Here is a 27,568-nt window from a genome sequence, read left to right as displayed (position 1 = left end):
GTTCAATATTTGTCTCTAAACATTTTTGATGACCTGCCTTTATGACTTTGATATTCAGTTGGTAAATGCAATAATTGCAGCTTCACATTCACTGTGCTCCAGATGAAGTCTTATTTTTGTCTATAATATCCGGGTGTGCATCGCGAACTCCTCAAGACTACTATACTTTCTGTAACACTCACTGTACTGTGTTCATTTTAAACCCCACTGTCATTTTAGTTTTGTGTCATTATAAAATAAAATGAAATTGCCTGAGCAAAATAGTTAAAAGTTTCGAGTGATTTATTTTTTATTTTTAAAACGCTAACAGCAGATTTAGTTGCTATTCACTTACCAGCCTCGTCCCCATTTGCATCTGAAAATGTGGTAACCCTTTGTACATAAACCGACTTTACAATCATCTCTTCCCTACATTCTCTGCAAAAGTCTGTTGTGATGAGGGTGTATTCCTTTTTGTTTGCAGGATACTCTGTTCATTCCTGGGCGGGGGCAGGGGGAGGGGTTGACTATACTTCACACCTTTAAACCCTGTAACGTTGCCAGTCTCGCCGCTGTTGTCATGCAGATACAGCCATTAAGGGATGAAAGAGTCATGCAGGGGAGTCTGCTAAAAGAAAGAAACATGTAAATAGGATAAACAAAAGGAAAGCTGTGACCGCCAGGGCTTTAGGACGGATCGAAAAATACCCTCGATGACCCTTGACTACTGCCTGGCTGCCTCAGCCCAGCCCACGGAACCTGACGGGGGGGGGGCTGAAGCCCCTTCAGCCCAATGGTTGTTGCGCGCCTGGTGTCAGTCCAGTTACTTCTGGTGTGAGCTGATTTTACACGATCACCTACTGATCTGTAACCACGAACCAAGTCTACAAGCATGAACAGCTAGTGTCTTTTACATCCTGGGGACCGTCCCAGGCCAACGCTAGTGTCTACGCAGAGCCGGGTCTGGGGCGCAAACCCAATAATTGAGGCAGGGATGGGAGAAGCGTTAACATAGTACTTCAAGGATTGATAGCGTACTTGAATAGGTCTTCGTTTTTAACAGCAAGGTGTAATTTCAATATTACAGGTGAGTTTAATTTACAGTCTAGTCTAACCTAGCTTGTCCCTTGCACTTGCTAGTCAATGCAAATATACAACAGATGGCTGCCAAGACCTGGAATAGCCCCCCACTCCACCCACACTACAAAAATTCAGTGATGGCCTAAAAACCTGAATATGCGACTGACAACTTCCGGACCCCCCCCCCCCCCCCCCCCCCCCCCCCCCAGCCTGCCTGCATACCCTCAAGGGCGATAAGCAGCACTCTAGATAAGGCAGCACCATGAGAGTTGGGGCTGAAAGGACATTAATGGCGAGATAAGAAGGGGACATGAGAGGGTTTGATGTAGAAAGGGATCGACCCACATGCAGACGCCACTTACTTTGGAAACCAAAATCTTTGTACAAAAAATGACAGACGGTGGTTCAATTTTACAATACTATCTCATCACAATTGTGCTGCTACTAGGATTTTACTATCCACGTGGTAGAAAGAAATCAATGTAATCTTTATTTTGCAAATACATTAATTTCTGGTAGTTATTTCATCTTTTGTTGTCACTAGCAGTCAAATGCACTTGTTTTTGCCCTGACAAAGCAAGTTAATATCGTGAAATACGTGTTGCCAATCTGTGGGAGAAATATATAATAACTCCATCTAGAATGGAGTAGTTTGAGAATACTTCATATTTGAGGAAAATAATGATGAAAACTGTGTGCACAACTTCCACATGATAGTCTCAAGATTACATATAGGCAACTTGAAAGCACGTGTTAAAGAGATCTGAGGACTAAACTGAGCGGATTAGGAAATACAATTGAATCTAAAAAAATATTTAAAAACTATTGGATCCGATTAGTTATTAGCAAACAAATGGCCTGGCTTGGTGGCTGTCTCTATATGAAGGTGGTGCGAAGCTTGGCAACCTACAGAAGACAATCCGATTAAACGTACCTGTACGTTAATCGCATCAAGGTAAAGTACGATATTCACGTGTTGAACCTCCGGAAAGGGCTTGTGTCTGTGTCCTTTGTAGGGCTGTGCCATCACTTCAGTCAAACCTGCATCAACAGGGTATGTATACATGACTGATGCATAGGGAATAGGTGATCGGAGTCAACTCTAATGACGGGTTACGTGTAGATGTGCAGCCGGTTGGAATGCATCTTCCTGCGGGTCCCCAACATCTAACTACACCCTCGCAAGGTAGTTGTACCAGTTCCTAAGGACGGTTGCATAGTCAGAGACTCTTGGATTCCTCCATCTCTTGCCTCTTTTGGTGCCATCTGTTGGCTAGTCCATAGGCTCTCATGGCTGACCCAATCTTGACGGAGTGAGTCATGAAATGCCTGCGACACGTAAGGTTTGTGCTCGACTTAGGATTCTGACTTTGTTGAACTGGTATGGGGCCAAGAGTATGGGATTTTCATGCGTAAGCAGGTACCACTCTCCCTCTTACTGTGACCACAGAAGAGCGGGCAATAGTTGCACCTGTCCATGGCAGGAGGCAGATCAGGTACTGACTGTCCAGAGCATTAACACTAACCCCCAACACCAGCCTGCCCTGGTCTGTCTGCACTTAGTTTATCTCCAAACTGTGTAAGCAGCATCATCCTGCCAGTGGTGAGTGTGTGAGAGTAGGAAGCACCTGTTGGCCTCTTAAGCCCCATCTTCTCCAGTGTTTAGTGTCATCCAGTCAAGAGTACAGGTGCCCCATGCTCGTCAAGAATCATACAATAGTTGTTCTCCCAAAAGTCCTGAATGGGCAGTCCATGGGCTTTGCTGCGTGGTGGAGGTGGAAGTCCCCTGAACTGTCTTTAGCCCCTGCACCGCAGAAACGTACATCAACCCTCCGCCCAAGCACTGAGGCGAGGCGTGGAAAGAGCAGAGCCAGCTCTGCACCAATAATCACATGGGTACTATGAGTTAGAAAATGCTGCACCAATACATCTGCATGGCTGTGCAAGATGGCCGACGGAGCAGGAGCTTGCTAAGAGCTCCCAGTGCTGGGGATCCCACTTGTTGGATTTATCCCTGTCAGCACCCACCGCTCCGTGAAACCGATTACATGAGAGTAACAGGATTGTAACCAGCATATTTTTATTTATTTTTGCTCTTTCTACCTCGAACGGCGGAGGGCTGGAGCCAGCTACTAGCCACTCGTCTCTCAGTCCGGATCCTCTGGAGACATCACCACCCTCAACGGACTGTCTCGAGCCTACGGAGGGTCGGCAGAGGTTCTGAAGTTCACCCCCTCCCCCCCTGCACCGGACTGTGGAGCCTACAAGGAGGGCCAACGGAGGTTCCGAAGCTCGCCCCCTCCCCCCTGCACCGGATTGAGGAGCCTGCATCGGATTGTGGAGCCTGGATCGGATTGGGGATATAGTGAAGGGCTCCTGCTCCCATTGAGTCTCCTGCCTGCGGAGGGACAGGGGGCGATCTGAAGCTCCCCTCCCCCCTCCCCCCTTACACCGGAGTGTGGATACCCTGCAGGGCTCTTGCTCCCGACAAGCCTCGATCCTATGGAGGCTCGGCGGTCGGCTTGAAGTTCATCCCCTCCACCGGTCTGTGGATACCTGAAGGGCTCCTGCCCCTGAAGCCGACAACTTCATCCTAGCCTCACCGGCTGCCAGATGCGGGACGACAACGCCATCCTCGTCCTTGCCCCACCGGCTGCCTGCCGCTAACCTCTCGCCTTTCACAGTGCCGCAGTGGAACGCAAACCATCGAGGCGCCGGACTTAGCCTCTAATGACCTCGCTAAGAGTATTTGCAGCAGGTGTCTCGCGGCGCGGTAAAGCCGCTGCTGAAGGTGACTACCGGTTCTGAAGCTAACCCCCTCCCCCTCCCTTGCACCGGAGTGTGGTGACACTATATGCAGAGCGGTTGTCCCGCTCTGCACAACGAAAAGGGCACCGGACCCCTCCCCCACTCTCGACCTGAAGCAGGGACCCCTTCCTGAAGGCAACAGAGGACGCAGATAGCAGCACCGGGACACGACAACGCACCCCCCCCCTCCCGCCCTCATCCAGCAGAGGAATGCTAACGGTCTTGAGGGCTGAGAAGGGCCTGGGACGCAGGTTGCTAGCAAACACAGGGGTATCACATTCTCGAGCCGCGGACCCGCGAGAGCTAAGCACAGCTCAACAAACAAAAAAATGAAGAACTTTTTTATAGGAGTGAATGAAATTTCACATCTACGAAGCGGAAGGGATCATCATCATCATGGTCTAAAGCAGTGCTCCTGTATAACTCTACAGGCAAAATTAACAGGCACACAGAAACTTAAGGTATTTACTTCTCCCACCCGCCTGCTCTCTTTTTAAAAACTAACTCCTTTCGTTCAAAATGGCTGGAGCCATAAAACTGTAGCAATAAATCCCCCACCTACCTCTGTTGTCCACGAGGCCCCTCAGCTTAACTCCCCCACACAGAGATAAGAATTCCTCCCAGCTAGACTTGAGCTCTGCCTGCTTAAACAGAAAGTGTAATCCCATCCCCGGTGCTCAAAGTAATAGCAGCAGACAGAGGACTAATATCTCTATCTCCCCTTGCCTGCATGGTTGTGAAGGGAAGCTGCTCTCCCCTGCTATCGAAGCAACAGCAACAAACAGAGGACTACTGTCTCGATCTGTACTACCTGGCGGCCATTTTAGACTAGTCTCTATTGGACTTTAGTATTTTAGACTAGTGTGAAAGAATGTCTGCCTATTATTGTAGTATTATACTTCTACCTATATTTTGAACATATGTATCGCGCAGATTGCTACCTCATATATGAAAGAATGTCTGCCTATTATTGCAGTATTACACTCCTAGCTTTATTTTGAACATTTGTAATGCACAGAATGAGAATACTTTTTTCTGCATTTGACTTTTGTTTGCAATTGTATTTTGTTACTGACACATGTACCTCACATATTTTTGACTACTCACTACTGTCACTTTCGATTCAGGTATTTTACTGCCTGCATAGGTATTTTATTTTATTCCAGTATATTATTTATATTATAGGCTATCACTAGTGACACTCGCTAGTGTCTTCCTTGGCCCTGTAACTAGCGGCTGACAGTTTGTACTATCGTCCTATTTCCTACTCCTAACACCACAGCCTCTATAAAATGGAGCTCAACGGCAAGCACACTTTTAGAATTAACTACCCCTCCACTCCTCTCTCCAAAAATGCCACTAAACGTTTTAAACACAACTTCTTGAGGTCGCACCCTGAAACACCCTTTGCCGACACTTACTTCTCACCGGGCAATGGAGCCCTGAATACTGATATCATCTTCCACACCTCACGCAGAGCCCAATGGAGAAAAACTTTCCTATCCCTACTCACAGTCTCCACCACCAGGAAAACAACTCATGGCCTAATTCTCACCATCACACCTTCCCACCTCTTCCCTGGCAGGTCTACCATTACTATCTACAATAACGGGATTGTCCTAATCCAATCCACGGACAAGAACCTGGAATTACTAGACAACCTGTTCCCCAAGTTCAAAGAGCACCTCTCCAAGCTGCGGACCCCCACCCAGAACTCCGCCAGCACTACCACCCCTGACGTCGCAGCCACCACCTACTACACTTCTACCCCTAGCACCCCAGTAAATGGCCCACCTGCTGTTAACGCCCCCCACTCCCCAAGGACAGTCACAAATAACTCCACTGCACATACTAGCAGCCCCTCTAACATGACCCTTCTTATCCCCACCCATACTCCCTCCATCGCTCCCCCCCCGGACAGAACATCCCTCACCCACAACACACCACCATCTGAACAAGCCACCGCCCAAAGTTTATCCACTCCCCCTCCCATCCCCCCCACGACAGACACCTCTCCCTCCCCATCTCCCTCCCCACTCCCACCCACGAGTCTCTCACACCTGACACAACAACTCCCACCCACAACACGCCTACATCTGCACACACCATCACTCGGAGTTTATCCACCCATCCCCCCCACGGCAGACACCTCTCCCTTCCCTGCTCCCTCCCCACTCCCACTCACAACTCTATCTCCCTCCCAACAAAAGATACAGAACATACCTCCTCCCTTACCTTAGCATCTCTCCCACCTCCTATTCTCAGCCCTCACTACCCTCCTGTCTCCCCCACTGTCCTCAGCCTTCACTCACTCTTCTACTCACCGGCACCGTCTCCCACTGAAGTCACTACCTATGCTTCCCACCCACCGCCTGTCTCACCTACATCACCCACACCCCTCGCCCACAAACACGTCCACACCTTGAATACCATCCCACTCATTAGCACCGCGGAACCCCTCAACAACGCTAGTATACCCCCCCAGATACCCTGCCTGCTCTCCAGCTCACTACTCAACCACTCACCAACGGCTCTCTCCACCAACACCTTCCCCAATGACCCTCCTGACCTGACTTTATCCACCCTCCAACAAGTCAAAGAGGAAATCTTACAAATCAAAAAAGACATCCACGCAATCAAAGACCTTCTCTCCTCACAGCCCAGTCTACCTCCCACCATCCCACTACCCTACAAACGACGCACCCTCCCTACATACCCTCGCCCCCGACGACACCAGCAATGGCCTACTATCCCCGTTCGCAATAATTCCCACCGCCCCCGTCGTGTTCTCAACCCCTTGTCGGACCGCGACCTATGCTCTCTCCTACGCTCTTATGGCCCAGGTCCGGTAAAAGACTTTTCCAACTCACACATCCCCATACCCACAATTCTTACAAACCCTCTAAGGCCCCCAACACTCAACAACAGAGGCTCCGTCCCTAACAACCTCAGAAAAGTTCCCCTCACACTAGAAAGCTCGACCACCCAACTCAAATGCATCCTACTAAACTGCAGATCGGCCCAGAGACATTCCTCCGACATCGCGGATCTCGTCTCAGATAGGGATCTGGACCTAGCCATTCTAACGGAAACGTGGCTCACTGAAGCCTCTACCCCGATTATGGACATACTAGTCCCCCCCAATTATCACATCATTAGGCTGGACAGGTCTCCTGGCAAGACGGGCGGGGGAATTGCATGCATTTTTAGGAGCAACCTCTCCGTTACTCAAGTCACCTCCCCCTCCCTTTCCTCCTGTGAACTCCTCTGCCTCGACATCACTAGTGAGGGCAAACAAGTCTGTGCTTTACATCTCATCTATCACCCGCCTGGTGACAATCTCATATTCACCCAACAATTCATGGACCTGATCACTTCCAATGCCGGTCGGCAGACCACTCAAGTCTACCTGGGTGACTTCAATCTCCACTGGAACGATCAGAAAGACACCGTGGTGAATAGTCTCAAAACTTTCCTCAATGCGCTTGACCTCACCCAATTATGCGATAAACCAACACACGACAAAGGCGCGATACTTGATCTCATCATTGCCAAAGAGAACGCTATTCAACTGGAGGCGATTCTACCCTGCGATTGGTCAGATCACCACATTATCACCTTCTTTATCAACGAAAAAGTTAAACCTAACCCTACTCAACCAATCAAAACCAAAACATGGAAAAGGGATTTGAAGAATCTCAACCCCTCTACCCTACCTCCCCACATCGGCAACCTCCTCCTTCCCCCTTCAGGGGCCTCAGATGTTCAATCACTGACTGACCACTACCTTGACTCTATGAATACAATAGTCAATGAAGTCGCCCCTCTGCAACTGAAGAGAATCTCCACCAAAATTTCTAACCCCTGGTATGATGACAGACTCAATGACGAAAGGCGTAATATGCGAATGGCAGAGCGCACCTGGAGATCGGACCCTTCAGCACTGCATCTCAAAAAGCTTAAGAACAAGAGAAATGCCTACTTTAGGAAAATAAAGCGCACAAAGTCGGACTTCTTCAGCCGCCAGTTGGACCAAGCGAAGAACAGGCCAAGAAAGCTGTTCGAGCTAATCAAGACCCAAACAAAGGCACAACCCACACAATCAAACAGCACAACAAATGACACCCCACACTGTGAAGCCTTCTCTGCTTTCTTTAAACTAAAGACTGACAACATAAGAAATGACCTCATCATGGATGTAAGCCGATACCCCAACCACACCAGAATGGCAGACACTCAACCTAAAAACAAGGCATCCTGGCAGTACTTCGATACCTACTCGGAAGAAGCAATACACAAACTGCTCTGCACCTTGAAGCCCTCTAATCACCTCACAGACCCTCTACCTGCTAATGCTGTAAAAGACTTTATCCCCTTGCTCCTCCCTCTCTGGACCAAGATCATCAACAGCTCTTTGCAACAAGGCCACATTCCAGACTCCCTTAAGGTGGGGCAAGTCACGCCTATACTCAAGAAACCTACAGCTGATCCGTCTGACCTAAACAACTATCGGCCCATCACCAATATCCCCACCCTGGCCAAACTGCTGGAGAAATGTGTCCAACTCCAACTAACAAAACACATTGATCAATTTGACCTCCTCAACCCTCATCAATCAGGCTTCAGAGCGAAACATAGCACGGAAACAGCTATGACACACATAATTGATGACGCCCTCCAAATTCTGGATCGCAATGAGTCCTGCCTCCTCATCCTTCTTGACCTCTCGTCAGCATTTGACACGGTCAAACATGAGAACTTGCTGGAGCTGCTAAGTACTAGAATGGGGCTATCGGGAACTGTTCTCAAGTGGTTTTCGTCCTTCCTTCACAATCGGTCTCAGAGGTTCAAGATCGACAATGTGCTATCTACACCTGTGCCTGCAGATCTAGGTGTCCCACAAGGATCCACCCTCTCCCCTACACTGTTCAACCTCGTTATGGAACCGCTCGCCACCTTGCTTCAAGCATCCAATGTTCAATTCCATATGTACGCCGATGACACACAACTCTATCTAAAGTTACAATCCCCGGAAGATATTAAACATCTGAATTCCACGCTTATTAACACCCAATCTTGGCTGGCCGATAATCACCTCAAACTAAATGCTCTGAAAACTGAGTTCCTACTCATCACACCCCCGGCGAAAATCTCCACCACCCAAACCTGGCTCAACAACCTAACAGCACTCAATGTCCAACCTACCATCGTGGACTCGGCGAAATCCCTAGGCATCACACTCGACGCCAAGCTCAACATGCAGCAGCACGTCAGCAAAGCCACAAAAGCAGCTAATTTCCAAATTAACACGCTGAGGAAAATTAAACCCTTCCTCCCGGCCAAAGACTTCCAAACTGCTGTACAAGCTTTAGTCATCCCTCGAATAGACTACGGAATTGCGGCCCTCAGCGGTCTCCCGCTATCCACAACAGCACCCTTAAGAGCCTCCCTGAACGCTGCCGCGAGACTCATTACTGGCTCTAGAAAGCATTCGCACATATCCCCAGACTTAAAGTCTCTAAAATGGCTGCCTTTTGAAGCCAGAATACAGCTAAAAATTGCAGTTATGACACACGCGGCCGTGCACCACAAGGCACCCAACTACCTCGCTCAAAAGCTGTCTATATCAGGAGGTTCGAGATCCAATAGGAGTACAAAAAATCTACTCCTGAAACCTCGTAGATTCCGGAAAGTGAAAACTTACAAGCGCTCCTTCTCAGGAATGGCACCCAGGATCTGGAATGCGCTCCCTCCTGAAACCAGGCTGATCTCCTCCACTGCACTCTTCAAGAAAGAGGTGAAAACAATCCTTCTGGCCAAGATCTCCTGATCGTTATAGATGTTGGTTCAGAGACTCTGCATTGCTTTGTATCACTGCTCACCCTATCCCTTGGCACTATACTCTACTTGTTGGGGGCACTACTATGCTACTCTCCTACTACCGACCAAGATATGATACACGTTGGTTTACTGATCCACCTGAACACCTCTGTAGTGGGATCAATGACTTGTGCTGTCCTATATTACTTCCTTACCTGATTGTATATGGATTGGTTTTATGTATGTTTTTATTATCCATGTTATTACCATGTTATTGACTATTATACTGTTCCCATTATCTCTGTTGACTCCTACTGCCCTGTCTTTGTGAAGCGCTCTGATATCTGTAAGGATCCTGTTCGCGCTATATAAAACTTTGAATAAATAAATAAATAAATGGCTAGTACGAGTTAGACAATTGTGCTTTACTCAGGAAATGGACATTTGGAAGAAAAAAACATATTTTTGCTTTAAAATGGACCATTTTGCACATATTCTCTAAAAGTGTATTTTGATGGGAACCATATTCCCATTTAAGTGGTCATTAAATCCAACCAAGTCGTGGCCTCTTTGTTTTTTTTCTTTACCACATTTCCATTTACTAGAGACATCCCCCAAATTAAACCGATATTATCTAAAAAGTTTGTTTGATCCTATGAACTTATAATCAAATTTACCCTTTAGTGATCTTATCTATAAACATCCACCGACCACCAAAACTGGAGAGCAACTAATGATTTTTTGCGTGTGACACGTGGACATGCGCTTAACACGGGAGCAACACGTCTGCATTTGAGCAGCTGAGCTTTTCCGAGGCAGGAGTTTGCACATCTGTGTATAGTGCAGTCCCACATGCCTGAGCCGTACACCGGCAGAGCCAAGAAGATCAAGCGAGCTCTGTCCAGTACTCAAGACTGTAGACACCGGATCATGATGGTAGCACAGTGTAAGAAACATGTTCATAGTCAACTCAATAGTAACAACACTCTTTTGGCACAGGAAGAGACTCCTCTGAGAAGGCAGATTCAGCCCTCCCCTGTCCAATTCAACTTCAGAGGTCTCTTGTAACCAATGATCATCACTGCGTTGCAACTTAGCTTCAACCATTTCTGGTCCACCGCATGATCCCCACGGACAACAAGGTTGAAGGATGAAAATTCATCTTTGCTAAATGCTGAAACACAGATCGGTGTGCCAACAGCCCTGAGGGCACTTCCTAGTAGCCTCATGTAGACACAGAGTAATAGTGGTGACCAGACTGGTCCTGGTATGGGACAGAGCCATCTATCCCAGTGCTGGATGAGAGCCCTACCACAGAACTGTTTATCCCAATACCTGGCTGGTCAGGCACTCTCTGGGGCAGCAGGATGCAGTCCCGGTTAAAGGCAGTCGATTAGTCTAATATAAGAATGTAAATCCGAGGACTGTGTTAGACAGCCTCACAGCAGCCATGAGACTCCAACAAAGTAGTATCGAAGGACTGCCACACCTGAATCATCTTTGGTCCTTCCAAACCACGTCTTCCGGCTACTTGGTTATGCAGAGTCCTCCCTAATAATCTCCCAATTTTCATAGTACCACTTCATCGAGTCCATCACACCATCCAGCTCACTGTTCTCCGTATCTACTACTGATATTGCACAGCAGACTTTAAAACAATTCAAATATCCCACATTAATCTGTTCAGTCATAACCATATCTCTTGCTCCCCGCATTTTAAACAGATATCTCTCCGAGTACTCTGGGGCATGAATCCTATTTGCTAACTTACTAATTCTTATCATGATCAAATGCATGCTACCCCTTCAATACTGTTCCTTGTAAGGCTTAATGCACAGCTTTTACAAGGATTGTGGTGTAAGACCCCGTTTTGTGGGGCAGCAGAGCAGACAGGGGCTACTGGGCCTCATCCATGGTGCTTGAGGTAATTTCCACTGCTTTAAGGCCCGTTCTACTATGGCTCTGCAAAGTGGGCCAGGTACACCACTTCCAGACGTAACTTTCTGGGTAGCGAAGGGAAAGAGTCCCAGGCTTTTCAGAGGGGACATGTGGCAGGCAAGAGCTCACAGCTCAACAGTATCATGATGTACGGGGAAGTTCCATTGAGCAGCTTTTGAACCAAGTCTCAAATGGCAGTGACAGAATGTGTCCACGCATCTCACCCCTCTCCTCCCTATGTGTAGCTAGGCCCCGCGACTACCTGTTGGTGATTGGTGGCCATCAAATTTGTGCAGGGTGCACGGTTGGAGTTCAAGCCCTCACGAGGTTTGGGTTGGTTCCTTTTCATGTCATTCTTGTGCTGCTCTCCACACTCAGCCTTTATGTAACGTGTGCTTTTCACAGCGCGCAACACTGGGGCTAACTTCAAGCAAGAGTACATATAACAGAGGCACCGTGAAGTGTGAGATCTCTGCACCTGGCTATCACCAGCCTTCCTGAGGCAGTGATCAGTGACAGAATAATGGGGAGGCCTGGCCAAGAAGCTTTCTCAACATGAACAACAACTGCAGTCCCATCCCTCACTCCTACCATCTACCAAGTGTCAGTGCTCAGAAAGAACTGATCAGCATCCTCTTGCTAACAAAGTCTGTATTGGATTTCTAAAGTGTCTGAGTATCTACCCTTCAGCTACAGGAAAGCTGGCCATACACAGCTATACTTGCCCTTTACCCGGTGCCACAACATTCAAAATGGATCCCACTTTTAATTCTGACCCATGAATAAACAGGGGTTTACGCACACCTCGGAATATGAGTAAGATATATTCAGGCCCATAGAGTCCCACTACCATACATGTTTCCAGTGCCTACTGTATACATATATGTCAGATGTCAGAGTTCAAGTCTGGGCAAGAGGAATCAGTAGACAAAGCTCTCACTGACTCAGAGAAAAAGATCTGGTCACTTTAGAAATCACAAAACATTGTGCCCTGCCCCCACAGATGTATATGATACACCCAGGATAGGGACAGCAGAACACTGGTAAGTATGAAGGAATGGTTGGTGCGCCCCTCCAGGTCACAGAACAGGCCTTGTACCTATTATGGTCAGGGACAAACCTAGCTCTCTGCACTCATGCTAGATTAGTGTGATGCCAGGGCCAAAACTAAAAGCCAGGGATGCTATTTTCTCTGACAGCAGGGCACTCGGGGCAGGGGACCCACACCTATGTAGCATGCATGAGACATTCCAATCCCAACATATTGTAAGAGTGACAAAAACACAAACTGAATGAATATAAAATCCAAGTGGAAGATCAAGAGAACAGGCATCAACGTGTTTAATTTGATCATTTTCAAAAAGAATGTGACTGTAATTTGCATTTAATATCGGTTACTGTTTACCCCTCCACCCTGCACAATGTAACTTAAAATCTGGTTAGCAGAGAATTTGGTTTATCACAGCTGCCTTTCCTTTACTGTTTACACGTCTTTTTCAACACTGAGGAGTGGCAACAACTCATTGGTGAGGTTGTAACATCTACTGTTCCATTGGAAATGCGTTGGCGGACTGCCTGGGCCTTCTCTGTATTCAAAGAAGGAACTAAGTTCGAAGGCAAGCCCCGACTTCACCAATCCCACTCCACCAGTTTTCTCAGGGGCAGGGTGGTAAACACGTCCGTTTTCAGGCAACATCACCAGCTTCTCTGGTTCAAACTTCACTGTCAGTCGGTCTCCTCCACCGCAGAAAGACAGGCGTTCTTCGTCAGGGCCCTCATCGCGAAGGAGTTGGGTGAACACAATGGGGAGATCATCACAGCGTATGAAGTTCCTCTCCCTGCCGCAGGGTGAGATGTAAGGGAACTCCTGCTCGTAGCGACCAGACTGGTTCTTCTTTACTTGTTTAAAGAAGAAAACAAGAAACTGCTTCTCTGTGAAAGAAACAAAAAGGGAGAGTAGAATACAAGATTATAAACTAAGGTCTATGCAGCACAGGCAGTCATTTGGGACAAACTGGGGGTGCATAAGAAGTTAAAGGGGTTTCACCTCTTAATTCCTCTAGAACATGGTACACCAGAACATCTTACTTGATATTTACTTACCACCTCCAAGGTATGGCAATTTACAACAAAAACAAAACACACAATGTAATATGCAGTGTACAGTGGATTAACATCTACACATGGCACACCCACTTTTTGTTGTCAGATTCCAATAAGGAGCTCAGAATAATAATCAATTTACAATACCTAAATGCAGCTCTAGGATTATTTCATGGGTGCATAGTACTGATGGTTATGAATACGGAGCCCTGTGATATTATGCTATAGTATTCCTTTATACTCTTTGAAAATAAATAAAAGCCTTGAAATGAAAAACACGATGGCCAGTCATGGACATACATCACATAGAGATGAGCGTCTGTGATTACTGAGCATCTTTGACAAATCTATGAGTCCGAGAGCAAAAGTAACTTCCTTCAGGCACAGACGTTACTCAGATCACAAGAAAATGGTGTGCTCTAATTAATCTAAGTAATCACAGCTTTTGTCTGGGCCTGGATTTTGGGGTACATTTTCGAAGGAACTCTTACGGGGCGCCATGCTAAGTGTACATTTGTATGAGCTATGCCTTTTCTTCTGCCCTAAACATGTCCATCTGGCCCCCAGAATCCTAGCTGTGCCTGGTACCATGCTTAAGCACAGGCCATGTTCCCTGCAACCACTGCAGCACCCCTCTCAACCTCACCCTCATAGCCAAAGCTTCACACACAGGCTACACTGAAACCCCTGTCCACCAACCATGCACGATGTGGTAGCCTCCCACCTACCACTGGGGCCATCTGCGGGGCCTCATCAGGGTATGAAGCACTACACAAATATAAGAATACAATGCAAACTTCAAGCAGACTGTCAGTGCTTCAGCGGTCATCTGCACTGGGGATGATCCGAAATACCTCCTAGCAGCCTCCATCAATAAAGTGGTTTCGTTTCAATGTAATGCACTCTATTTCTCTAGAAAAGGTCCGCTCTTCAGGGGCTAACACATACCCCACGTGCAGACGTTCTATTTTTCTAAGACCCTGTCTTATAACTTATCCGCTCCCGTCACTTTGAAGCAGTGGCTTATTTAGAAGTCCACTGCCCGCCTGGTGGCTAAGAGACAGAAGGCCACAAGGAACCTTCAGTAACTTCCGGTTGCTGAAAGATCAACATTTTAAGTCTTCACCATGGACCCCACGCTGCTTCTGGTCGGCACTTCCTCTTGAATTTGAGACTTCACCGTTATACTTCAACGGATATCGCACCACCATCAAATATCTCTCAGTCTATTTTAAGTTCAGAGGATCGAGTGTGCGAACGAGCCCTTCTTGCGTGCTGGAGCTAGAGCATGCAAAAGGTGTTCCACGTGAATTGCGGAGAGTTAGGTGAAGATTTAAAACCGGGTTAATATCCTGAATCCTGAGTGCCCTGATCCAAAGTTACCCTAGCGAGCTTTCATGACCTGATCCACAGAACAAGCCTGCTTGGCAATGTAGGTGTGTATACAATGGAATAGAACTATTGTGCAACTGCAAGCGCAAGGGTGTAGCTATCACTGGTGGAGCAAGTGCGGTGGCACTGGGGCTCAGAGCTATGAGGGGTCCACAGCACTCTACTTATGAAAGGCCACCCATATTCCATGCTTGCAGTAGGACCTAAAAAACCTTTGCTATTCCACTGGCAAGTGCCATGAATCCTAACTAATGGTAGAAGTGCACCATAATGTCACTCATGCCATAGTCACCAGCAAGTTGAACTATAGGAACACCCTCTACACCGGGATCCTCAAGCAACTTCTTAGAAGACTATAAATCATCCACACAGAATTTACATCACACCACAACCTCAGGGAACTACATTGGCTCTCAGTACACAAACGCGCTCAATTCAAGTCCCTCGCACACACATTCAAGGCACTGCACAACTCAGGCCCCACCTGCCTGAACACTTGTATCGCCTACCAAACACCCAGAACTCCGCTACCCAGGACTGCTACTCGCACACACCCCAGTCATACACAGGACCAGATCAGGAGGACGAGCGTTTCGCTTGCAACACTCCTAAAGTGTGGAATGATCTCCCAACTCACATCAAACTCTCCTCCTTGAATGCCGCAAGAAGATATGGCTTTTCGATTGGCCAACCTACCATAAGCAGGCCTAGGCACACACACGTGCTCAGCTCCAGCATATCCTCGCGGGTAATAGTGCGCTTTACAAATACATATAACATACAAAAAACATCTGTCCTATACAAATCCAGAGGTTCTGCGGCCCTGCTCTCCCAGATCTCTTCTGGAAATCGCTACTCCCACTGCCAGAGCTCAGGATCAAGCGCTAACCCGGCATCAAACGAGAAGAATGTGTTTGCGTTTTGATCACTTATCATAGTATATTGCATAGGTGCTGTAATTAAGGGTGCTGCAGCACCCCCAAAAATAACCATGTTGGAGTTCAGAAGGTGAATGAAGGATAAATATGCCTTTACATTTTGTGTTTATCTCGTCACATTTGTTGTGCGTTCAAAGACAAAGTTCAAGTGACATGTTACACCTTCTGAAATTGCGGCTTATCCTAAAACTGATATTTACTCTTATTTATCTGATTGCACAGTGAGAGGATTTTATAAAAATGACCAAGGTGACAGTCATGCAAAGACTGCATGACTAAAGCAACACACAACAAAATGTAAACACCTGTAAATGAACTGCAAACATATCTCAAAATATATCAGCAATTAGAAGAGAATAAATTATGTACTTTTTTGTGATTCTGAAGTGTGATGAAAACAAAGGCTTTTTATAGGATCATAACAAATCAAGGCACCTTACTTGGTGATGCGCATGATAAATATTCGGTGAAACCCGCTTTACATACATTATTGTTTGCGTGTTATATAGCTTTACTAGCAACACTGCACGTCTATGCAAATTTAGTGACCATTTACAAAGGAAATTGTGCTGTCTATAAATGCAATGCAACTACCACAATGCTACAAAATGAATATGACTCGTTACTATGTGAGTCATTACATCGCTTGGCATTACAACGCGGTTGTTACAACAACCGTGTTGTTACCACGCAATGCCATTACTATGCAAGTCATTACATCGACTTGCATTAGATGGCGCGCTGACATCAGAAATATGTAATTTAAAATTCCAACTCCACCCTACGCAACAGTAGGGAAGGTGTTGGAATAGTAAACTATACTATTTCTAATGTTAGCATGCCATCTGCAGCAAGCCAATGTAATGACTTGCATAGTAATGGCATTGCGTGCTAACAACGCGGTCATTTTAACAACCGCGTTGTAATGGCCTCGCGATGTTATCACCGCAATGTAAAGGTCGTTTCCCTTCCAAAATTTCTGCCACTCTCCTGCTGAAACGGCATGATACATTTGCTACACTTGTTTTTGGTGTGACGGTGAGATTTTTCACAATCGCTATAACTTTAGTGATGAAACATTGATGGCAGCAGCCCCACCCTGAAAATTGTTTCAGCACCACTGGTATATCGATTGTATGCAGAGGTTAAAGACTGCAGGGGAATGGGGCAACGACAATCCCAAGCTTTACTAAATTGATCACCACAAACTCCCATACATTTTTATTTAAAAAACAACCATTCCTGAATGGTTCAGTTGCTGCAGGTTGAAAGTGGAGAAGAATGGACTCCTCTACTATTAATTGGGAGAGTGACAAAGAAGAAATGTCTTCTCTCCTAGGTGCCTGCTACCTGAAGGAAATGTAAATGCCTGCAATTGTTAATCAGCAACTCTAAATCCTGGTTGGGGGCCAACATAGGCTTTGATAGAATCTGGAATTTGTCCCTTCAGTGGAAACCTATAAAAAGGTTTCCGGGTCTGGTGACTCAGTGGATTAATGCATCCACTGCATGGGGCCTGTGTTCGACCTTATGGTCATGGTCACAGGTTCAAAATCCTGGCAAGTCCACTCAGCCTTTCATCCTTTCTGAGGTCAATACAATGAGTACCATTGAGTTGGGTAACAACAAACATCTGTTATTCAGTGCCTAGATGGCCCTTTGGGGTGAACGTGCGCTTTACAAATACACATTATTTTATGTTACGTTTATGTTATGTTTGCACTAGGTACAATCAACGTATTACTAAACACATAACTTTGGAAGCACTGTTAGCATTTAAACAAAATCTAAACTAATGACTTATTCACAATACTTTCTGTCACAGGCTTAGTCCTCTTATCACTATAAATTGATGTCACTATTTCCCCAGTGGACGCACTTGGATTCAAATCAGGGACCCTCTAGTTACACCTTTAGACAGCTGAAGTAATCACATTAATCAACCGGATTGTCCTAACAGAAAAATACATTTCCTACAGAATGTATATTTCATTGAAGGCTTGTGTATTGGATTTTATCTGCTGTTGCCTGTGGGTGAAATAGTTACAAAATATTTTGTTTATTTTAGCCATGTCTATGATCTTGACCCCATGCTCGTTGACCGCATGTTTATTGTACTCAGGATCACCGTTAACATGCACACTTCGAAACAGTGGCAGCTGGTGACATTTGCAAGTAGGGGGGCAGAAAGGTTTCCGAGGAGTGCCCTGTGGCGAGCAGCCATAGTGAGTGAGCCCAAGCATCAAAAGGGGTTTCAGGGGTGGGGGAAGGGGGCTTACCCCGAGAAAGTTTTGAAAAAAAAAGAGTTGGCAAATGTGCATTTTCGAGCTAATTTGAGAAAGCAAGAAGGTTGATAAAGCAAATGTGAAATTGTAGCTATGATATCAATAAAGAGATTTCAATGAGCCATTCCAAGATCTGAGAGAAAGTGTGTGTGCGTTTGTGTGTAGGTAAGATGGGTGTGTGTGTAAGGTGGGCGCAGCAGTCCCCCATATCACTCAGGGAATGGACCCATCTTCTGGTTTCCATCAAACTTATGCCATGCTTGTGTGATGTGGGAGCAAGGGTCCTCCTTTTTGCCCAGAAAATGGAGGCACGTCAAGGTTCCCATGCCCTTAATGCAGTGTTTCTGTAGTGTGGGAGAGATGGCTTCCCATATGACTCAGGAGATGGAAGCACCTTAGGGCCACCCGCTTCTTCTGATGTTTTTGTAACCTGGTTGCAACAAAGAACCCTTCAGGAAGCTGTGAAACCTGGTGGTCTCCATTAATTTCAAGGCATGTTAGTAAAATGGGGTAACCAAAAGCTCGTCCCCCCTCAACAGTCTAAAGTGGTGGCACCTCCTCATCTGCTCATAGCACCCCTTCTTGAAATTGTGGTACTTTCAGGGCTCCATAATCTTTAGGTCATGTTTTTACAATCTGGTAACTGCAAGAGACACAACAGGAAATTAATTCACCTCCTTGGTCACAGCGCGCTCCATGTAATGTTTGTGTAATCTAGGCATTAAAAAAGCCCCCCCCAAGAAATTGTGGAACCTCCAAGGTCTCCATGAGCTTCTACCAAACCTGCAGTTACAGATAATGAGCCACTAAGTTCTCCAATGCTGAATATATTTGCACTATTCCACGCACCAGGAAAGCCAACCCTGAGATCAAGTAAGCAAAAATAACAAAATTTGCAAATGCACACTTACAAGCCACAAAAAACACACTTTACTGAATCCTGCACCGAAACACCAATGCCCACTAAGCCAATTAACAATACAGAAATGAGGAAGAGGAAAATGTATTGAAATGTAAGTTTCCTTATCAGGAAAGAGCTGCCGTGGTCCTCCCTGACAAAAGGACTAGGCCAAAGGGAGGGAGAAGATAGAAGAACAACTGAAGAAAGGGAGGCAAAGAAAGGCTCATCTGTATACGTGTATGAGTGTGTATATACACACATAATCAAACACACCCGAGTCTTTTACACACCCACACATAGAGACAAACTGTCCCCTGCCTTTTTTTTTATTTTGTTTTCTTTCCAGTGGGCAGTGTTGTGCAGTCCTTCAATAAAACTCAAACTCACTTCTTCATGTAATGTTTGGACTCCTTGAACATCCTAAAACAGAATTGCAGATATAGGCCCAGATGCATCAAGGTCAAATCTGCTCGCAAAGGGGCAGATTCTCAGAATCTTCCCCTTTGCAACCGGTATTTTTGCATTTGGGATGCATCATCCCAAATGCAAAAATCGCAAATTAAGAAATCGCAAAATTGCGATTACTTGCATTTAAGGAATAAATGCAATGCATTAAGTTTAAAAAATAGCGATTTCACTAATAGGGCTCGCAAATTACCATGAAGTTGAACTTCATGGTAATTTGCAACAACTTTGAAAAATGCACTAAAGTGCATTTTTCAAAGTTTCATGTTGCGCACACACATGCCCTAAGGGCATGTGTGTGCGCAACATATGTGCACAGATCAATTTCAGGGGTTCAACAGGGTGTCCTTTGGATACCCCTGCACCCTTGAAATCACATTCTCAATTTGCGATTCGCTAATTGCGAGTCGCAAATTGAGAATGTTTTCCCATTCATTCCTATGGGCCTCTAGGCCCATAGGAATGAATGGGGAGGTATTCCTTAATTGCGACTCGCAATTTGCGAGTCGCAATTAAGGAATTTTAAGAAATCGCTATTTTTTGTAGTGATTTCTTCATGCATTGCATTTTGCTATTCCTTAATAGCGAATCGTTATTTTTCGCTATTAAGGAATAGCAAAATGGGTTCTTGATGCATCTGGGGGATAGTCCCTAAGGAAAATAAATCCAGGATCCCACAACTGCCACAGTGTAATCATTTTAACTTTCCTGTTTACTGCAGCAAATAGGCCTTGCAACAGGGCTTTAAGTGGGGGAAACAACTGGGGGTGCTCTAAAAGGGGTGGGGCAAACCCCTTAAAGGGGTGTGGCCTATCCAAGTAGGGGTGTGATCTAAATCAGGATAACTAGCATTGTGTGCTTAAGAAAACCCCCTCCAATAATCCTACCTTTGGAAAACACTGTCTTTAAAGGACTTCCCTTCCTCCTACAAGGCAGCTCACCTAGCATGACATCTCCACTTCTCAGGAAAGAGCAAAATGACCATGCGCACATTGATGTGGATGCTCTCACTGCAGTCCAATAAAAAAAAAAGAAAACGGACTACATTTGCGAGGCCCGAAAATAGAGCTCGATAGAGACCCGTTTCGAGGCCCCCTGGAAATAACTGCCGGTGCTCAGACCCGGCCCACTTAAAGCCCTGCATCCATCCATCCTAAGCACTGCGCCATCCAACCATCTTTCAATCCATCTATACATTCCTACCTACTTACATACATCTGTACCTGCACCTATCCTAAGCCCACCCGCCTATCCTAAGTACTGATCCATTCATCCTTCCATCCATCCACTCATTCATCCAGCCAGCAATCCATTCATCCAGCCAGCAATCCATTAATTCATCCATCCAGCCACCCATCCATACATACGTGTGTCCCTGGATCTATCCTAAGCATCTATCAGCCCACCCGCCTATCCTAAGTACTGGTCCATGCATCTATTCATCCTTCCTTCCATCCATCCATCTGCCCATCCATTCATCCATCTGCCCATCCATCCACTCGCTCTTTATTCACCTATCCGTCCTTCTTTCAGTGCACCCTCCGCCCGATCCTAAAGACCCTGTATTATACTCATCCACCCAGCCTCCACTTCTCAGTAGTGAGCGATGTGCATGGTCTCATTGCAGTCCAATTAAAAAAAAAGAAAACGGACTACCTTTGCGAGGCCCGAAAATAAATCCCCGTTAGAGACCCGTTTCGAGGCCTGCTGAAAATAACTGCCGATGCTCAGACCCGGACAGATCCAGCCCACTTAAAGCCCTGCCCAGCAATGAATGCTCCATACCGCTGAGGAGTTTATTTTGCCTCACATTCTCCAGTCCTTTGCTGCAGATTGTCTGCTAAACAAAAGCAGAACCTGAATTTCATAGCTAATAATGTTTTCTACATTCTACTGGCTCGGTCTGCTTTATGCTTCTTTCATTTTACAATACCATGTTTACCTCATGTTACTAAAAACCCATTTTCTTCATTAGCACGGCCACGTGATTCCTGTTCACCTAGTGTCAGTCAGTCAAATATCTTTATTCGATTATTTAAAATCATAAAAGAGCGAGCAATACACGGGAACATTTCATCATGACACATAATAATATAGATCAAAATTTTGTTTAAAAAACCCTAAAAACACGTTATACAAAATAAAATATATAATAATGTTTAAAAAGAGTAAAATCAATAAAATATAGAAGGTACACATTAATCAGGGACAAGGTGCCTAATACTAAAACGATGCTTATTTATACGTGCACCAGCAACCAAAAAACTAGCAACATGAAATGCCACTTTTAAGTTCGATAGAAGTTGCAGGAACAGCATAGCTGGTTTTACCTGTGTAAAACCCATATTGCACAGTATAGGCAGCAAGTATTTTTTCCTACTCTCTTTATAATGACCGCAGAACAGGATAAAATGAGTTGTGTCTTGAATAGAAAAATAATCGCAGTCACATGGATCAGCATTTTCAGGTCTAGTCCACTTTTTAAAATTGCCCAGGAGAAAAGGAATAAGATCAAGATGAAATCTTGTTAGAAGGAAACGATGGTATGGTTTATGTACCGAAAAGAGATACGGTTCCATACCTGGGACAGATGTTAACATGCAATGTTTCCTAACCGTAGATTTGTTTAACTCTGTGGCTACCCTCTCCGAGACATAGCAGTCAGTCAAAAGATTTTTGACTATCTTTATGTCTTCCTGATTTATCAAATGTGGGGAAGAAAAAAGTTCAGGTCGGCCAACTAGAGTTAACTGCGTCTTAACATATTTTAACCATGGAATGTTGTATACTTTATCCAGGGCTAAACAATCTTTAAGGATGTGATGGTTTAGAGTAAGCTCCTGGTTGAGCCACACTTTCAACCATCCAATAACTGGGGCTGACTTTAAAATGTCGGTAATGTAGCCCAAACCAAGCTCTGTATGTGTTATATATGTAGAAGTCGATTGGGGGACAGAAAGCAGAGTTCTCAGGAATTTATTTTCTACTTTCTGAATTTTGTCATGTTCATGATTAGTGTGCCCCCAAATAACAGAGCCGTATTGAGCAACCGACAGACATTTGGCTTTGTAGACCTTTATAATGCTTTACATGGGGCGGGCTCCGAGCTTTTTAGCAAAACCAAGCAACCGAGGAACAGCCGCTCTTGCTACTGCGTTGCTTTTAGCCAAAAGCTGGGGGCCCCACTTGCCTTTTTCGTCAAAGATCACGCCTAGGTAAGGGAAGGATGGGACTCTCCTAACCTCTTTCCCAGCACAAAAAAAAGTTTTGGTCTTTCTTTTCCTGCCTGCGGCTCCTGCTATCATTACGTGGGATTTTTCTACATTAGTTTTCATGTCCAACGAGGACATGAAATCCCCAAAGGATAAGAGGAGTTTATTCAATGCCACTCCAGAGCGTGCTAAGAGGACAGCATCATCCGCGTACAGGAGGACAGGTATCTTTATCTCTCCTGCACGCGGGATGTCAATGTGGGACTCTGCCAGAGCTGCCTCAAGGCCATTTATATAAAGTGTAAAGAGGAGGGGGGCAAGGATGCATCCTTGCCTAACCCCCCTCTCTGAGTCAAAGTGACAGGTGCATCTTCCTTCCCTAGTCACTCTGACCGAGGTCTTGAGGTCTCTGTGTAGCTCTGCCAGATACCCTACCTGGGGTGCCTCGATGCCCATGGACAAGAGGACCCCCACAGCTTAGCTCTGTTAACCAGGTCAAAAGCTGAGGAGAGGTCCATAAAGGCCATGTACAGAGAGCCCCCCTTGGCAGTTACATATTTACTTATGATCAGTTCTAAATTTAAGCACTGATCTAGAGTTCCTCTTTTGGCTCTAAAGCCATATTGTGCATTTGATAAAATACCCTTCCCTTCTAGAAGCTGAGTCAGTCTTCCTAAAAGGACTCTTCCCAAGATCTTAACACTAGAATCAATTAGGGAAATTGGCCTATAACAGGCCGGATCTGTTCTATGTCCCTTTTTAAAAATCGGTATTATGGTAGACTTTGACCAGCTAATAGGAAAAACAAAGTCTCTTGTAGCATTAAAGATGTTAGTGAGGATTATGGCACTTAATTCAGGAGCACTCTTAAAAAAGTCTGCGGGAACCCCGTCGGGGCCCGGCGCCTTTTTAGAGTGTGTGTCACTGATCGCTTTTTTTACCTCTTCTATGCTAAAAGGGGGAATAAGAGCTACTGCTTGTGTAGATTGTATTCCGCAGCCTGGGATATTATCAGGACAGCTATAAATATTACTGAAGTGTGTGACCCACTGTTCGTCGGGTATAATGCAATCTGCTCTCTGCTTGTCTAGACCCACAAAAAAGGATGGTTTATTATCGCCCAAAATTTTGAACTGTCTCTCTGTATGTCGGGCGACAACAAATCGTTCCAGGCCTCCTTTTTAATCTCTAATTTCCTCTTCCTGATAGCGTCATTATATTTTTTTCTTAGCGACGCTATCTGTGCTTTATCTCTTGGTCTATTTTTTAAAGCCTTCAAGAGGATTGAGTGAGCCTTGGAACAATTTGAATCAAACCATTTTGGGCCCCTACATATATGAGGCTTTTTCCTTACAGTCAGGTCTAGGTTGACCTGGCAGCAAATAGCATTAAATGCTTCTATCAGGGTAATAACAGGATTATTATTATCCAGGCAGATTGCAACCTCTCCCTCAACTTTAGACAGGGTATCCTGTATAAAAGGAATTGGGGTGACTTGGTCCCATTTCAGCCTGCGATTCTGATCTCCCAGGACTAAATTAGTCGCACATAAAACTTCAGTCTCTCTCTTTCCCAAAACTCCCTGAGATACGATCTCTAAAATTACTGGGTTATGGTCACTGAAGACTGAAGTTTCCACCTTATAGGTTGAAACTTCAGACAAGATGCTAGATGATAAAGAAATATAGTCTACAATTGTGCCGGTGTTGTTACCCACGTATGTTGGTAACCTCAAGCATATGTTACTACTAAAAGATTCATAAAGATTAAAAGCTGCTAAGAGTGATTCCAAAGCCTCTCCACGTGATGAGTGTTCAAAGTGCGGGATAGAGAGGTAGGGGGGAAAATCCTCATATTCCGCACGGCAATCCATGTTACATGGGTGAATATTATAATCTCCCATGAGAATCACGTCAAAACCGTGAGCACTATTCTCGCTGTGGGTGGACAAGAAATCCTCTAGAGTTACCAAATGCTCGTTCAAGATTTGACTGACAGGGGAATTATAAAAATTAATTAATAAGATAGGCTGTGAGTTTTGTATTGTTAATTCAACCGCTAATATGTTTGTCGAGTTAGTTTTAATCTGTCTTGGCTTTCCTTGGACATCTAAAGAGATATATATAGCCAAGCCTCCCTTTGCCCTTCCAGATTTGCTAGGTACTGCAGGTACAGAAAAATGGGAAAAACCGCCTAGAACAAGTCTGTCAGACGTCTCCCAAGTTTCTTGAAATACAAGAATGTCGTTGGATCTGACCATCTCCAACCAGTTCTTATTGTTGAATTTAGATCTGATACCAGCGACATTCCAGCTCAAAATTCTGCAGACCCTGTTACCTGTGGATTTTGGATCTAAAGGTACGAGAACAGGCAAAGGACCCTCATTGTTGGTGTCTTCTGTGAAAGAGAGTCAATCGTTCTGATCCACGAAAGACAATGGGGCATAGCGATTAAATAACTGAAGAGGTTCTACAAAAGAATTTTGCTGTGGTAGAAGGGGATAATGGGCCACTGCATTATGCCTTATATCCTGCCCCCGTCTAGGGTCAGAATCCCAGAATCTATCCCACCCTGTCGCAGGAGTCCTTGGATAAGTGACGTTCTGTTGCTCCCCATAAAGGGTTAGAGGAACAACAGTACCTTGTCTGCGTTGGGGAGGGAATAAGTTAGCCAGTATGTTAGAAAGGACATCTTGATTCGAGAGGCTCACTGCCACACAGTCCCCTTTAAACTTTTTCGGCCGGTTTCCCAACCAGGGGACCCTGGTTGCAGACTTAATAACATTTGCCAATTGATGTTTCCCCCCTGGGGCTAACCGCATGTTACTGGTTAGCCAATGCAGAGCATTACTTGTAAGGGAGGTAGGGCTTTCCACTGTTCCCCCTTCCAAGGGAGGTACATTTGCTAGCACAAGAACCACTGGTGTGGCCTCGACTAGAAATTGTAGGGGGTCCGTAATGTGGGTAGTTACTGGGGGTAAACTGACAGAGGGGATATCATCTGTTGGGATGTTAACTAAAAGAGAGCCCTCAGTGATGGTGGTCAATGGTGTTAATGGTTGGGGCAATAAATTTTCAACAGGCAACTGACTCCCTTCACTATCACGAATGACTTCACTATTCACATTTCCCCCTATATTATTAGGCAAATTTGTGACTATCTTAGTGATGTTTTCTACCCCACCCGCAACCATAGTGTTGAGACCACCCAACCTCTTAATCTCTGCATGCAATTTGTCAAGTTTAGATATTAAAGGTTTGACAATGGCATTAATTTTTAGTTCAAGAAAGTCAGCAATGCTTTCAAAAAAAGCATCCTCGAAAGTGTGGTTTTGATTATCCTCCAATACATTTACTTGCTTTATCTTTGGGGTAGTAACCCTTTTCCTTCTTGTCCCCGGGCGTGGGCCACTCAACTTAGGAGGATTCTTAGTACATAAACGTCTCGGCCTTGTTACACGCCCTTTCGGTGTCATCTCATCAGGTAAAACTCGTACATGTCTCTCTTGATTAGAGTCGATGTCAATGTCACCTTCGGCCTGTATGTTGGAAGTCTCAGTGGCCGGGACTGCATTATCAGGTGCACTACTTAAATCTAGAAGAATGGAGCCACTAATTGCATTCTCCTGGTTGGTTTCCTGCAGAATAGTGTCATCAATCAGGATGGATGCAGTCGGGGACAAACAACGAAGGTCTGGGGATTGGCTTAGCCCAAGAGAGTCTCTCCTTTGCGTATTTATTTTCCTCACTGTCTGGACAAGGTAATTGTCAAGGGTGTTCTGTGGGGCTTCCTTCAATTTCGTAGGCATGATTACAATGTACTCGCAGCTTTACTTTTCAAAATAAAATAATGAGTATAAAAATATTTTCGACTATGTATCTTACTTGCATGTAAGTCCAGCAGCGTTTCTGGCCCTGCCCCTGCCTCTTCCTGCCGACGAGGGCCGTAGAGGGCCCGCCCTTTGCCCGGGCTTCGCCCCGGGCGTCCCGCGAAGCTGGTCCTGTGGCGCTTTTGTGCGTCTCCCTGGCGCCCTCGCGGTGTCACAAAGCGCGCCGCCGCGTAGGCTGCCGCGTTCACTCTGCAAGAAGGTGACTCTCAGCGGTGGCGGCGTGGACTGAAGTGCCTGGCGAGCCTGGCGTGCTGCGGCTTATAGCAGGTAAGTTTTTTCTGATTCACCTAGTGAACAATGCCTTTTCCCGTGCCACTCAGAAGCACTCTTTTATCGCCATCCTCCAACCAGCACTAGCTTTTTCTTTCTCTTCGGACTATCTGTCACTTAATTTCAGCCCCTTTTACCAGGCACCTTTTTCTTGTGCTACTGGCGCACAATTGAATTTTATCCCAGCACTAGTCAATGATGCCCGTCCCAGCGCTAACAGGCAACAGCTAATAAAATCAGTTAGCAAATTGGCAGTAAAACACTCGCCGCCGAGTCCCTCTCAGGGTAAACTCTTGACTGCCTCAAGGCGTGTTGCGTGCACTGTGACCTCCAGCTTGGCCCTCGAGTCCCTGTCCCGCCCCCAGACTCCTGGGCCAATCCTCATGCTGCTACTGCTAGAGAGCAGCACTGGGACTGGCTTGGTCAGGGGCTGCCAGTGCTCCTTAAGAGCCTTTGGGGCTGAGACAGCAGTCACCGGGGTCCTACAC

At 45.7% G+C, this 27,568-nt stretch overlaps 1 protein-coding gene across 1 annotated transcript in view; it reads right to left on the bottom strand.

Annotated features, from left to right (window-relative positions):
• Positions 1-12,949: 12,949 nt before the first annotated feature.
• The window catches only part of C4_1H8orf82 (chromosome 4_1 C8orf82 homolog), a 235,248-nt gene continuing 220,629 nt past the window's right edge, over positions 12,950-27,568 (bottom strand). Inside the window, exon 3 of the mRNA XM_078685522.1 lies at positions 12,950-13,557. Within this exon, the coding sequence (XP_078541648.1) occupies positions 13,109-13,557 (449 nt within the window). The 3' untranslated portion in view covers positions 12,950-13,108. The remainder of the gene's footprint in view (positions 13,558-27,568) is intronic.

The sequence above is a fragment of the Lissotriton helveticus genome, chromosome 4_1, assembly GCF_964261635.1.
Source record: "Lissotriton helveticus chromosome 4_1, aLisHel1.1, whole genome shotgun sequence".
NCBI lineage: Eukaryota > Metazoa > Chordata > Amphibia > Caudata > Salamandridae > Lissotriton > Lissotriton helveticus.
Note: the sequence above shows the minus strand (reverse complement) of the source record. Positions and strands in the feature narration are given on the sequence as shown.